We start from the raw sequence: 14,205 nt of genomic DNA on the forward strand, positions 1-14,205 counted from the left end.
TCTTCGACGCCTTGCTTCTAAGACATTAAGTATTGCACACTGAACTATCATGTACTCATCAAAGACGTGTATGTCAGATGTTCGCAACAACCACAGCCGACGCCCGAGGTGCAGCACACCGAGTGGTGCATTAAGGACATAAGCCTTCTGCGCAGCAATGAGGACAATCCTTAGTTTTACGGACCCAGTCCGCAAAGTTGCTACTATCAACTTTCAACTAAATTTTCTCTAGGAACATATAAAAACAGTAGAGCTATAGCGCAAGCTACATCGTAATTCACAAAGACCATTAGACTATGTTCATGATATAATTAGTTCAATTAATCATATTACTTAAGAACTCTCACTCAAAAAGTACATCTCTCTAGTCATTTGAGTGGTACATGATCCAAATCCACTATCTTAAGTCCGATCATCACGTGAGTCGAGAATAGTTTCAGTGGTAAGCATCTCTATGCTAATCATATCAACTATACGATTCATGCTCGACTTTTCAGTCTCTTGTGTTCCGGGGCCATGTCTGCACATGCTAGGCTCGTCAAGTTTAACCCGAGTGTTCCACGTGTGCAACTGTTTTGCACCGTTGTATGTGAATGTTGAGTCTATCACACCCGATCATCACGTGGTGTCTCGAAATGACGAACTGTAGCAACGGTGCACAGTTGGGGAGAACACAATTTCGTCTTGAAATTTTAGTGAGAGATCACCTCATAATGCTACCGTCGTTCTAAGAAAAATAAGGTGCATAAAAGGATTAACATCACATCCAATTCATAAGTGACATGATATGGCCATCATCATGTGCTTCTTGATCTCCATCACCAAAGCACCGGCACAATCTTCTTGTCACCGGCGCCACACCATGATCTCCATCATCATGATATCCATCAACGTGTCTCCATCGGGGTTGCCGTGCTACTTATGCTATTACTACTAAAGCTATGTCCTAGCAATATAGTAAACGCATCTGCAAACACAAACGTTAGTTTAAAGACAACCCTATGGCTCCTGCCGGTTGTCGTACCATCGGTGTGCAAGTCGATATTAACTATTACAACATGATCATCTCATACATCCAATATATCACATCACGTCCTTGGCCATATCATATCACAAGCATACCCTGCAAAAACAAGTTAGACGTCCTTTAATTGTTGTTGCATGTTTTACGTGGCTGCTATGGGTATCTAGTAGATCGCATCTTACTTACGCAAAAACCACAACGGAGATGTGCAAATTGCTATTTAACCTCTCCAAGGACCGCCTCGGTCAACACAAATTCAACTAAAATTGAAGAAACCGACACCCGCCAGTCATCTTTATGCAACGAGGTTGCATGTCAATCGATGAAACCAGTCTTTCGTAAGCGTATGAATAATGTCGGTCCGGGCCGCTTCAATCCAACAATACCGCCGAATTGAGAAAAGACTAAGGAGGGCAGCAAATCGAACATCACCATCCACAAAACCCTTTGTGTTCTACTCGAGATTACATCTACGCATGAACCTAGCTCATGCTGCCACTGTTGGAGAACGTCGCATGGGAAACAAAAAAATCCCTACGCGCACGAAGACCTATCATGGTGATGTCCATCTACGAGAGGAGATTTGGATCTACGTACCCTTGTAGATTGCACAGCAGGAAGCGTTAAGAAACGCGGTTGATGTAGTGGAACGTTACGCGATTCAGATCGCCGTAGTCGTACTATCTCATCACAATCCGTCCCGCAAACTTCATCACGATCTGTCCCGCTAACTTCATCATGATCATTCCCGATCTAGTGCCGAACGGACGGCACCTCCGCGTTCAGCACACGTACAGCTCGATGACGATGTCCACCTTCTTGATCCAGTAAGAGGGGGCGGAGAGGTAGAAGAGTTCTCCGGCAGCGTGACGGCGCGCCGATGGTGGTGATTATCTACTCCGGTAGGGCTTCGCCTAAGCTCCGCAGAAATACGATCTAGAGGAAAAACTGCGTGGTATAGGGTCGAGCAACACGTGGCAAAGTTGTGTCTCAAAAACCCTCAATACCTCTAGTATATATAGGAGGGAGGGAGGGGAGGAGGCAGCCTCAAACCCTCAAGCTTTGGCCGAAATTGGAGGTGGAGGAGTCCTACTCCAATCCTACTTGGAGTAGGATTCCACCTTCCCACTTGAAAACTCTTTCCACCTTGTGTTTTTTCCTTCTCAAACCTTATGGGCCTTGGTGGGAACTTATTCCAGCCCACTAGGGGCTGGTTTATCCCTTTCCATATCCCATGAGACCCCTTGGGGCGTGACACCCCTCCCGATGGTCCCCGGTACCCCTCCCGGCACTCCCAGTACACTAGCGATGAGCCCGAAACTTTTCCGGTGACCAAAACAGGACTTCCTATATATCAATCTTTACCTACGGACCATTCCGGAGCTCCTCATGACGTCCTGGATCTCATATGGGACTCCGAACAACTTTCGGTTACCAACACCTATAACTCAATTATACCGAAACGTCACTGAACCTTAAGTGTGCAGACCCTGCGGGTTCGAGAACTATGTAGACATGACCCGAGGTACTCCTCGGTCAATATCCAATAGCGGGACCTGGATGCCCATATTGGATCCTACATATTATCCGAAGAACTTATCGGTTGAACCTCAGTGTCAAGGATTCATATAATCCCGTATGTCCTTCCCTTTGTCCTTCGGTATGTTACTTGCCCGAGATTCGATCGTCGGTATCCGCATACCTATTTCAATCTCGTTACCAGCAAGTCTCTTTACTCGTTCCTTAATACAAGATCTCGTGACTTACACTTAGTCACATTGCTTGCAAGGCTTGTGTGTGATGTTGTATTAGCGAGTGGGCCCTATGATACCTCTTCGTCATACGGAGTGACAAATCCCAGTCTTGATCCATACTAACTCAACGGACATCTTCGGAGATACCTGTAGAACACTTTTATAGTCACCCAGTTACGTTGTGACGTTTGGTGCACACAAGGTATTCCTCTGGTGCTAGTGAGTTATATGATCTCATGGTCATAGGAACAAATACTTGACACGCAGAAAACTATAGCAATAAAACGACACGATCAATATGCTACGTTCATAGTTTGGGTCTTGTCCATCACATGATTCTCTTAATGATGTGATCCCGTTATCAAGTGACAACACTTGTCTATGGTTAGGAAACCTTGATCATCTTTGATCAACGAGCTAGTCAACTAGAGATTACTAGGGATAGTGTGTTGTCTATGTATCCACACATGTATTTGAGTTTCCAAACAATACAATTCTAGCATGTATAATAAACGATTATTATGAATAAGGAAATATAATAATAACTAATTTATTATTGCCTCTAGGGCATATTTCCAACAGTTTCAGCTGAAGATGTTGCTAGTAGAGCAAAAAGAGGCAAAGCAAATCAACTGGTTGTTTGTGTTCCTACCAAAAGCAAAGAATCAAACAAATTCTTCATATCTAGAACCCTTCCACGTGATTAACCAACATTGAAGAGTGTTATTCGATCTCAGGAAGCATTAGAGAGAGTTGACTTAATTATAAACAAATGGTTATTGATGCATCCATTCCTTTCAATGCAACAACTTCTAGATTTTATCACTCATAAAACTTTTGGTCTATTGTCCAAAAGGTATGGTCTTCCTCAAATCTGTTAATGCCACTGCTAGTTCCAAAACCGGTGATTTCTTGTTCAAACTAAAAGCAAAAAAAATGTTGATTATGTACTTGACCAACAGTTTTGGGAAGATTGTGCTAATAGCATATAAAACTGGCCGGAATAGGCCAAAAACTGCGAGTTTTGACGAGTTCCCCGTAATCGGACCCCGAGGTTCCGAAAAAGTTTGGACCACAGCGGGACCCAAAATCAGTGACTAATAGCATACAAAACTGGCCGGAATAGGCCAAAACTGCGAGTTTTGTTTAGTTCCCCGTAACAAGACCAAGTATTCCCGAAACATTTCGATCACATCGGGATCCAAAATCAATGACTAATAGCATACACAACTGACTGGAATAGGCCAAAATTGTGAGTTTTGACGAGTTCCCCGTAACCAGACCCCGAGGTTCCCAAAACGTTCGGATCACAACGGGACACAAAATCAGTGACATACAAAACTGGCCGGAATAGGCCAAAACTGCGAGTTTTTACGTGTTCCCCGTAACTAGACCCAATGGTTCTCAAAACATTTGGATCACATTGGGGCCCAAAATCAGTGTCTAATAGCACACAAAACTGGCTGGAATAGGCCAAAGCTGCGAGTTTTGACGAGTACCCCGTAATCGGACCCTGGTGTTCCCGAAACGTTCGGATCACAGCGGTACCCAAAATTAGTGACTAATAGCATACAAAACTAGCCAGAATAGGCCAAAACTACGAGTTTTGACGACTTCCCCGCAACCGAACCCCAGGGTTCCCGAAACGTTTGGATCGCAACGGAACCCAAAATCAGTGACTAATAGCATACTAAACTGGCCGGAATAGCCCAAAATTGCGAGTTTTGACGAGTTCCCCGTAACCGGACCCAAGGGTTCCCGAAATAGTCAGATCACATCAAGACCCAAAATCAGTGACTAATAGCATAGAAAAGTGGTCGGAATAGGCCAAAACTGCGAGTTTTTACGAGTTCCCCGTAACTGGACCCTGAGGTTCCGCAAACGTTCGGATCACAGCGGGACCCAAAATCAGTGACTAATAGCATACTACACTGTCGGCATAGCCCAAAATTGCGAGTTTTAACGAGTTCTTCGTAACCGGATCCAAGGGTTCCCGAAAGATTCGGGTAACATCGAGACCTAAAATCAGTGACTAATAGCATACAAAACTGATCGGAATATGTGAAAACGGTTAGTTTTGACGATTTCCCCCTAACCGGACCCCGGGGTTCTCGAAACGTTCGGATCCTAGGAGGACCCAAAATCAGTGACCAATAGAATAGAAAACTGGCCACAATAGGCCAATACTATGAGGTTTGACGAGTTCCACATAACCGGACCCCGGGGTTTCCGAAACGTTCGGATCGCAGCGGGACCCAATAATAACCAAGACGTATATGAAGGAGATGCCAACATAAAACACCTTTTGAACTATGGTAAGCTTGGGACTAAGGGCAGCCAAACCACCAGTTGGAAGCCGAGAAGAAGCAACAGTTACAAACTGGCAGAATGCATGCTGTTGATCAGGGGTAAATTTCGCCATGATCTCAAGTAGCTTCGCCATGATCTCGAGTAGCTGCAGACAACGAGAGGATCAAGATATCATTAAACATATACAGTGCCAGATTAAGGTATAGGAAAATAAGGGTGTACTTACATTTATAATGGCAGGACTTTTAGGAGTAAACCGGTGATCAAATTTTATGTTATCCACCAGTGATTTGGCCTGCAGCAATCAAGGCCAGTTCAGTGGAAATGTAACAGGACACAAGTGAAATCAAGAGAGGGAGATGAAGCGTTACCTCCCATATTTCTTGACGACCACATATTAGATAGTCAAGCTCTTGAGGTGAAAATATTTGGAGGGATGAGATATCAAAGACCTAAAACAAAGAAAAGTACACGGTCATTTAGGAAAAGTAAATAAGTCTCGATACATCTACACAATGATTAAAAGGAGTTGACAAGCGAACAGAATGAGGTCGCACCTGGCTAAAACCTGATATGAAAGCTTCAACCTGCTTCATAATCCCTGACTTCACTGTCGCATCGACTACCAAAGAAACATACTCCTCTAGGTTGTGGATATTAACCTAAGGGAAAGAATAAACTCTATTTATCACTTCCCGCATAAAAAGAAGAGCAAATGTGAACACGAAATCCCTAACATGAACACATCACTTACAATTATGTTTTGCTCGCCTTCTTTGAGAACATAATCAGGAAAACCTGGAAGAGTAAAAGCTAAACACAGGTCCTCGATAGGAGCTCCACGGAGGGAATTGAGGAAGAACAACAAAGAACCGAAGAGGAACCAGACAATCATGGCGAAGGAATTTTTCTCGAATTAACAAAGTCCGGCGAGGTTTATATTTGACCTCTGGTGATCATTAGATGTATTAATTCATGTGTCGGAGGTAGTTACCACTAACTGGTAGACATCATTTTCCATATATATGGTCATACGAAAAATTCTATGATATATACATAACGTCTACAGTATATGATGGTGTAAAATATGTTTGAAATGAAAAATAGAAAATGAAAAGCAAAAATAATAAACAATAAACCCTAAAACCCAAAACCCCAAAGCACCAAAGCCTTTACTCCCGGTTGGTGCCCGCGGTGCGAGCTGCCAACCACGTGGATGTGTATTAGTCCCAGGTCGTGGTCAACCGGGACTAGGGGGGCTTTAGTCCCAAGTTATTAGTCCCGGTTGATGACCCGGGACTAAAGGCCCTTACCAACCAGGACTACAACCTCGTTTTCTACTAGTGGGTGGATCAGGCAGCGAGCACACACCGGTGCGCGACGAAGGCCTCGTTGCCGACCTCAAATGTCACATCAACGCCCACCTTACTCTGAAGGAGAGCGCTAACACGTTGATGTATGTCCGGCGGGAGCACCTCCGTGCCGTCAAGACCACCGACATTATCATCTCAAGGGCGTATGTTCTTGTAAACCTGTCGTTGCCCTAGCTCGGAGCGTTGTGGGCTGCGAGCTAAACGAGTACTAGAATGTACCTTCTCGACCTAGTCGTCGAGACTTAAATAAACTTTGCATCCGGGACCTCCTCGACACCGGTGTCATAGAAAGGGTTAGAAACAGCGAAATGAAGCTGGTGCAGAACGAGATGTTGTCGTTCGGGAAATAGTCGAATCATGGCCTCCCGACGAGAGGGCCGGCGGTTATGCTCTCGCCCATGGACATTAGCTCTTTTGTGCGCGAGTAGCCCTTGACCATGAGCAGGTCTTTGCATGCCTGGTGCTAGAAACACTAAAGTGTGCCTTCTTCCACGACGTGTCCCCGGGGTTGGCAAGCCTAGTGCGGTTCCTCATCAACATCGAATTCTTTCGTCTACACATGCCCGGTGCTGACAACACTGACATGTTCCATCGTCCACGATGTGTCCACCAAGCCTAGCAAGTCCAGTGAGGTGCCTTGTCAACATCGACTTCTTTCGTCTATGCATGCCCGATGCTGACAACACCGACATGTGCCATCACAATGCTTTGTCAACATCGTATTTTTCCCAGCGCACCCCTACCTCGAGTCCACTGTGCACAAGACTAAGTCGGCGCCTCTGTGCCCCCGCGGCTCCACAGTGACTACCTTGACACCGGCCACCCCGACTGGACATAGACCACTTCGTCCCTCGCGCAACTACCTCGACCACGACTATACCATCCTACATTCTCACGTACATCAACATGGGCACAAATATCTAACGTCTTACTTGAACAACCTCGTTGGTTTCCACACTAGCCAGGAATTCCGTCGATGCATCGACCATTACGACTTATGTGTGTGTGTGGGGGGGGGGGGTATCCGTCGGCTTACATTCTGGTACCTCTTCAGTCTCATCACCTGTGTCGCTACCTTTGTGACTGTGGGGCGTTGTTGAGTATCGTAATTAGTTAGGAAATATAAAATAGACTACGAACTATTTCAGCTTCTCTTGTACTTCAAGTTGATCATGTACATCTATAGGTATAGGCACGAGGCTCAAGCAATAAACATTAATGCCCTTCTCTATTCCTCTTTACGTTTAGAAACAAAAATAAATAAAATTAAACAAGATATCGGCTCTCTGTTGACTACTTACCTACTTCAGTTTGTGTTCCACAAGTTGGTTGACAAAGTCAAAAGACTACGAAAATATAGATGTAAGAGACTAGCTTGCGGTTTGTGCCTAAAAAATGATTTAGTTTGCAGCCTGAGCGATCAGTTATAAGCAATAAAAAGAAGGCAACAACCGCGTCGTGTCTTTGCCTATAGATAAATAAATAATTTCCAAGAGAAGGAGTACTGAGATCTATTAACTTGAACATTTATTTATTCAACCTGACTGACATTTTTACAATAAATAGGCACCGAGCCAGCTGGATTTGGTACTCACAAATTTGATCCCCTATGTGCATGCATACATACCGAGGCACTAATTCTATCCATTTATTATTATTATTTAATTTTGGCACATCAGATTGCAATAGAGATAGCCACCATCAAGACTGAGGGATTTCTCCGTGGTGGCCCTCAGCACCACCTCCTGCTCGGGTGACACCATTGCATTCAGTGGGGGCGCTCTATATTCTTCTTGAGCCGTTCGCCGGCGTTGGGATCGAAATTGATCGCTGCAAGTGCAAGCGTATATAAAATACCGTTGTTGACCATTTCACGGACTACGGGAGGGGCCAGAACTTATATTAGGTAAAAACGAGGCAGCTGAGTACTCACCGCATTCTACGATGGGGCTGGTCGTGATCATCACCGCGACAACGATGAGGAACATGATGGCGAGAAGACGAGCAGATCTTGCCAAGGATGCCATTGTACGCGCTATGACAGGGGGCTGATAACCTATGACAGGGGGCTGGTTATCAGTTTGAGTTGATTTATGCTTCTTCTTAATCTGATTAGTGTGATCTGTCTTGTCCTTGCAAGCCGTGGTATTTATAGTAACAGACATGTATGCAACTGGTTTGGAAGGGATGCACACATGACTAAGTCTAAGGGCACGTGGTGTTATGCCTATATTTAACTAATCGGTTACTCGAAAGGTGAGAACAACAGGTGTGAATGAACGTTTTATTTTGGAACTTGGCCTCGTATATATGACAGTCAAAGCTTCTAGCAGCACACGTGTATTCATGGTAAACACGTAGAATAATTCAGAAACCTTTCACCCAGTTGCTCTATATGGCACATCCATGACATACCAAGTTTTTGCAACTAATGATCAAAGAAATAAAAAAAAAAGGAACATCACACCCATTGGAAATTACCCGAAATAGTTACACTTGAGTTTAAACCAACATCACATATAGTCCGTACGATACAAATGAAAACGACAGTATGATGCAAATATATTACATAAAATTTAAAACTAAAACTAGATAAAACTTTAAAACTAGATAAAACTAGACTACTTTTCATCATTGTCCTCGTTGCTGCCAGGGTTCATATGAACACGTCCGTCCACCCCTCATCGTTCGAGCCTCACAAGATGACCGGGTTCTCCGACTAGGAAATCGCCAAAGCCTTCGGCTTACGCTTCTTGTTGCATTTCGCAAGTCGGTCCGCCCTCCTTCGTGCCCAAAACGCGTGTTCGTCGGTGACATCTTGCGGGAATCGCTCGCGCCACACCGTCATGGCCTGCTCATTCATCTCGGTGATGAGGAGACTGCACTCCCACCTCTGCTTGATGTTGAGGTCCTCCGCGGTGATTAGCCGCGGTGGAGGCGCGTGGGCCTACACCTCCTCGCGCGTCTGAATTTCCGGGAAATTCATCTGAGCCCGTGGCCTCCTGAGCCGCCACGCCGCCGCGGTGTACACGCGGGCGGCAGCTTGGGAGGTCTCGAACGTCCCGAACCCGAGGCGTGTCGGACCGGAGCATATCTCTTCCTAGTACACGTCGAAGGGACGGGCCCAGACACCGCGCTAGCCGGAGCTTCTCCGGGCGCGCGAAGGTATGGCGGCTGCAGGGAAGAAGGCGACGGGGGCGAAGAGAGAGGCGCCAGAGACGACGAAGAATGTCGCAGGGGCAGCGGCGCGGAGAAATCGGCGGGTAGTGGGGGCGGCGGGGCAGAGAAAGCGGCCAAAAATAGCGGTTGGCGGGCTCTAATGCGTTGCTTTAATCGAGCCTGCAACATCACAGACCAAAAGTGCCCCACGCGCACGCAGTATTTTTACTGCACCGAACTTTCCCGCGAGTCCTGAAGCGCACACACAGGATGCGCGCATGAAAAATGATTTTTCTTCTCCACGCGCCTGTTGGAGTTGCTCTAAGGTTAGTTCATCGTCGTTTGCACCACAAAGCGAATAGCTACTTAACAAATGTTCACTAAAAACATACTTGTTTGTTGAGATTTATTAATTAATTCAATTACTTTGCGCTTGGTTGTCTACGTTTCAAGTTAATTAATAATTTGTTCAATTAGTTAAATTAGTTTCCATTTGCTCACCACGTAAACGACAGAAACACCACGAGACCAGCAAGAGAAAAGCACCCACATTCCACACTAGGAATGATTTCATCTCTCCACTAGTAGAAAACATGACTTTAGTCCTGGTTCGAGACGGGCTTTAGTTCCGGTTTTTCAACCGGGACAAAACAATCGGTACCAAAGGTCCAAACCTTTAGTCCCGGTTTTCTTACGAACCGGACCCGAAGGATCTCCACGTGGCCGCTGCGGGGCGTCCAGATAGGAGGAACTTTTGTCCCGATTGATAACAACAACTATGATCAAAAGGCAGCCCCGCGTCAGCAGCTTGCAGGCGCTGGGTTTTTTTTTTGAAATGGGGAGTTAGGATTTTGGAGGGTTTTATTAGGGGTTTCATATTGTGTTAGCTAGCTACTACATACAGAGAGAAGTGATATCTCGCTCTTCGTGCTTCATCGACGGTAGCTACTACCTATAGAGAGAACTTGATGCTAGCTAGTAAGTAAATGAACGAACCATTAATTACACAACTTCGTCATGAACATATATAGAGAGAAGTGACCTCTTGTTCTCCGTGCTTGGTCGAACAACTCGACGCTACTATGTATAGTACACGATCATGCATATATACAATATATAACATCTCTTGCGATCCCTAACTAGTTAATATCTATCGTCCACCAAAATCGGTAAGGAAATCCTGATGATATGCCCCGTCTGATGGTATGACATGCTCAACAAAGAATCCCGTCAATTCCTTTTGAATTGCTCGTATGCGATCAGTTGGTAGGAGTTCTTGCCGCATACGCTCGATCTAATTTAAAGAAGGGCATCAATATATATATATATATGTATATATATATATATATGTATATATATGTATATATATATATATATATATCAACACAGTTGATGGTAATAAAATAAAAATGTGAAGGGCTACTATCGGGGCTGTTTCCAACTGTACATCTTTGCTTATGAAATCAGCAGGACTGAAACCAGGATAATTAGCGGCCACTACTCCCGATTCAACATCAGTGACATCGGTAAACACCTTGAGAGGGGGGCACGATTGCTTCTGCTGTTCGCCGAGCTAGAGAATTTGTTTCCCACTTCTCGAACCATTGGTGTTTAAGCTTTCCGACTACTTCGCTTTAGTGTGTGTCTTTTGAATAATTCGCTCATAGTGTGATGGCAGCGGACGTGGTACCGATGGTGGTCTCTCAAGGGCATCCAGATAGCGCTTCGCTTTTACCGGATCAACATTCTCCTTTGGAGGTGGACGTTTAGGTGCAAAATGGGCCTTAGTATAGGCGGCCACGGTTTTCGTGTTTTTCTCGGGAGTCATCTCATATGGTAACTTTGGAAGAGGCTTGAGGCTTGGACCATATTTAAATTTCTTCCCGCCTCTAGTACTGCTAGCCACCGGAGCGGCGGCGTCTCTCTTCGTCAGTTGCTGACGCGCCGGTGGAGGCGGAGGAGCAGGAGGTGGAGTGCGCTCACGCGTCGGAGGAGGTGGAGTTTTGACGAGTTCCCCGTAACCGGACCCCAGGGTTCCCAGAATGTTTGGATCGTAGAAGGACCCAAAATCAGTGACTAATAGCATACAAAACAGGCCAGAATAGGCTAAAAGCTTGAGTTTTGACGAGTTCCCCGTAACCATACCACGGGGTTCCCGAAACATTCGGATAGCAGCGGGACCCAAAATCAGTGACTAGTAGCATAGAAAACTCGCAAGAATAGGCCAAAACTGTGAGTTTTGATGAGTTCCCCATAACCGGACCCAAGGCTCCCGACACGTTCGCATCGCATCGGGACCCAAAATGAACGACTAATAGGATAGAAAAGTGGCCAGAATAGGCCAAAACTGCAACTTTTGATGAGTTCCCCGTAACTGGACCCCGAGGTTCCACAAACGTTCGGCTCACAGCGGGACCCAAAATCAGTGACTAGTAGCATACTAAACTGGCCGGAATAGCCCAAAATTGCGAGTTTTGACGAGTTCCCCTTAACCGGACCCAAAGGTTCCCGAAACATTCGGATCACATCGAGACCTAAAATCAGTTACTAATAGCATAGAAAACTAACCGGAATATGCGAAAACTGTTAGTTTTGACGATTTCCCCCTAACCGGACCCCGGGGTTCCCGAAACGTTCGGATCCTAGGAGGACCCAAAATCAGTGACCAATAGCATAGAAAACTTGTCACAATAGGTCAAAACTATGAGGTTTGACGAGTTCCACGTAATCGGACCCCGGGGTTCCCAAAACGTTCGGATCGCAGCGGGACCCAAAATTAGTGAGTAATAGCATACACAACTGGCCAGAATAGGTCAAAACTGCGAGTTTTGACGAGTTTCCGTAACCAGACCCCGGGCTTCCCGAAACATTCAGATCGCAGCGGGACCCAAAATTAGTGAGTAATAGCATACAAAACGCACCAGAATAGGCAAAAACTATGAGTTTTGACGAGTTCCGTATAACCGGACCCAGGGGTTCCCGAAATGTTCAGATCGCATCGGGATCCCAAATCATTGACTAGTAGGATAGAAAACTGTCCGAAAGAGGCCAAAACTGCGAGTTTTGACGAGTTCCCCGTAACCGGACCCCGAGGTTCCGGAAATGTTTGGATCACACCGGGACCCAAAAAATCAATAGCTAATAGCATATAAAACTGGCCGGAATAGGCCAAAAACTGCGAGTTTTGACGAGTTCCCCGTAATCGGACCCCGAGGTTCCGAAAAAGTTTGGACCACAGCGGGACCCAAAATCAGTGACTAATAGCATACAAAACTGGCCGGAATAGGCCAAAACTGCGAGTTTTGTTTAGTTCCCCGTAACAAGACCAAGTATTCCCGAAACATTTCGATCACATCGGGATCCAAAATCAATGACTAATAGCATACACAACTGACTGGAATAGGCCAAAATTGTGAGTTTTGACGAGTTCCCGTAACCAGACCCCGAGGTTCCCAAAACGTTCGGATCACAACGGGACACAAAATCAGTGACATACAAAACTGGCCGGAATAGGCCAAAACTGCGAGTTTTTACGAGTTCCCCGTAACTAGACCCAATGGTTCTCAAAACATTTGGATCACATTGGGGCCCAAAATCAGTGTCTAATAGCACACAAAACTGGCTGGAATAGGCCAAAGCTGCGAGTTTTGACGAGTACCCCGTAATCGGACCCTGGTTTTTCAGAAACGTTCGGATCACAGCGGTACCCAAAATTAGTGACTAATAGCATACAAAACTAGCCAGAATAGGCCAAAACTACGAGTTTTGACGACTTCCCCGCAACCGAACCCCAGGGTTCCCGAAACGTTTGGATCGCAACGAAACCCAAAATCAGTGACTAATAGCATACTAAACTGGCCGGAATAGCCCAAAATTGCGAGTTTTGATGAGTTCCCCGTAACCGGACCCAAGGGTTCCCGAAATAGTCAGATCACATCAAGACCCAAAATCAGTGACTAATAGCATAGAAAAGTGGTCGGAATAGGCCAAAACTGCGAGTTTTTACGAGTTCCCCGTAACTGGACCCTGAGGTTCCGCAAACGTTCGGATCACAGCGGGACCCAAAATCAGTGACTAATAGCATACTACACTGTCGGCATAGCCCAAAATTGCGAGTTTTAACGAGTTCTTCGTACCCGGATCCAAGGGTTCCCGAAAGATTCGGGTAACATCGAGACCTAAAATCAGTGACTAATAGCATACAAAACTGATCGGAATATGTGAAAACGGTTAGTTTTGACGATTTCCCCATAACCGGACCCCGGGGTTCTCGAAACGTTCGGATCCTAGGAGGACCCAAAATCAGTGACCAATAGAATAGAAAACTGGCCACAATAGGCCAATACTATGAGGTTTGACGAGTTCCACATAACCGGACCCCGGGGTTTCCGAAACGTTCGGATCGCAGCGGGACCCAATAATAACCAAGACGTATATGAAGGAGATGCCAACATAAAACACCTTTTGAACTATGGTAAGCTTGGGACTAAGGGCAGCCAAACCACCAGTTGGAAGCCGAGAAGAAGCAACAGTTACAAACTGGCAGAATGCATGCTGTTGATCAGGGGTAAATTTCGCCATGATC

At 45.6% G+C, this 14,205-nt stretch overlaps 1 protein-coding gene and 1 long non-coding RNA gene across 2 annotated transcripts; both read right to left on the reverse strand.

Moving 5' to 3' along the window:
• Positions 1-5,204: 5,204 nt before the first annotated feature.
• Positions 5,205-6,184, reverse strand: LOC123404836 (E3 ubiquitin-protein ligase UPL3-like). The gene is made up of 5 exons (XM_045098784.1): positions 5,843-6,184; positions 5,646-5,750; positions 5,460-5,540; positions 5,275-5,383; positions 5,205-5,233 (listed from the first exon to the last, which is right to left on the reverse strand). Exons 1-5 carry the CDS (start codon positions 5,981-5,983, stop codon positions 5,205-5,207), a joined length of 465 nt encoding a protein of 154 aa, XP_044954719.1. The 5' UTR covers positions 5,984-6,184.
• A 1,791-nt stretch (positions 6,185-7,975) lies between these two features.
• LOC123401992 lies at positions 7,976-8,981 on the reverse strand. The gene is made up of 2 exons (XR_006611217.1): positions 8,395-8,981; positions 7,976-8,291 (listed from the first exon to the last, which is right to left on the reverse strand). It is a non-coding gene; the product is annotated as an uncharacterized LOC123401992 (long non-coding RNA).
• Positions 8,982-14,205: the final 5,224 nt, after the last annotated feature.

The sequence above is a fragment of the Hordeum vulgare genome, chromosome 6H (assembly GCF_904849725.1).
Source record: "Hordeum vulgare subsp. vulgare chromosome 6H, MorexV3_pseudomolecules_assembly, whole genome shotgun sequence".
Lineage (NCBI taxonomy): Eukaryota > Viridiplantae > Streptophyta > Magnoliopsida > Poales > Poaceae > Hordeum > Hordeum vulgare.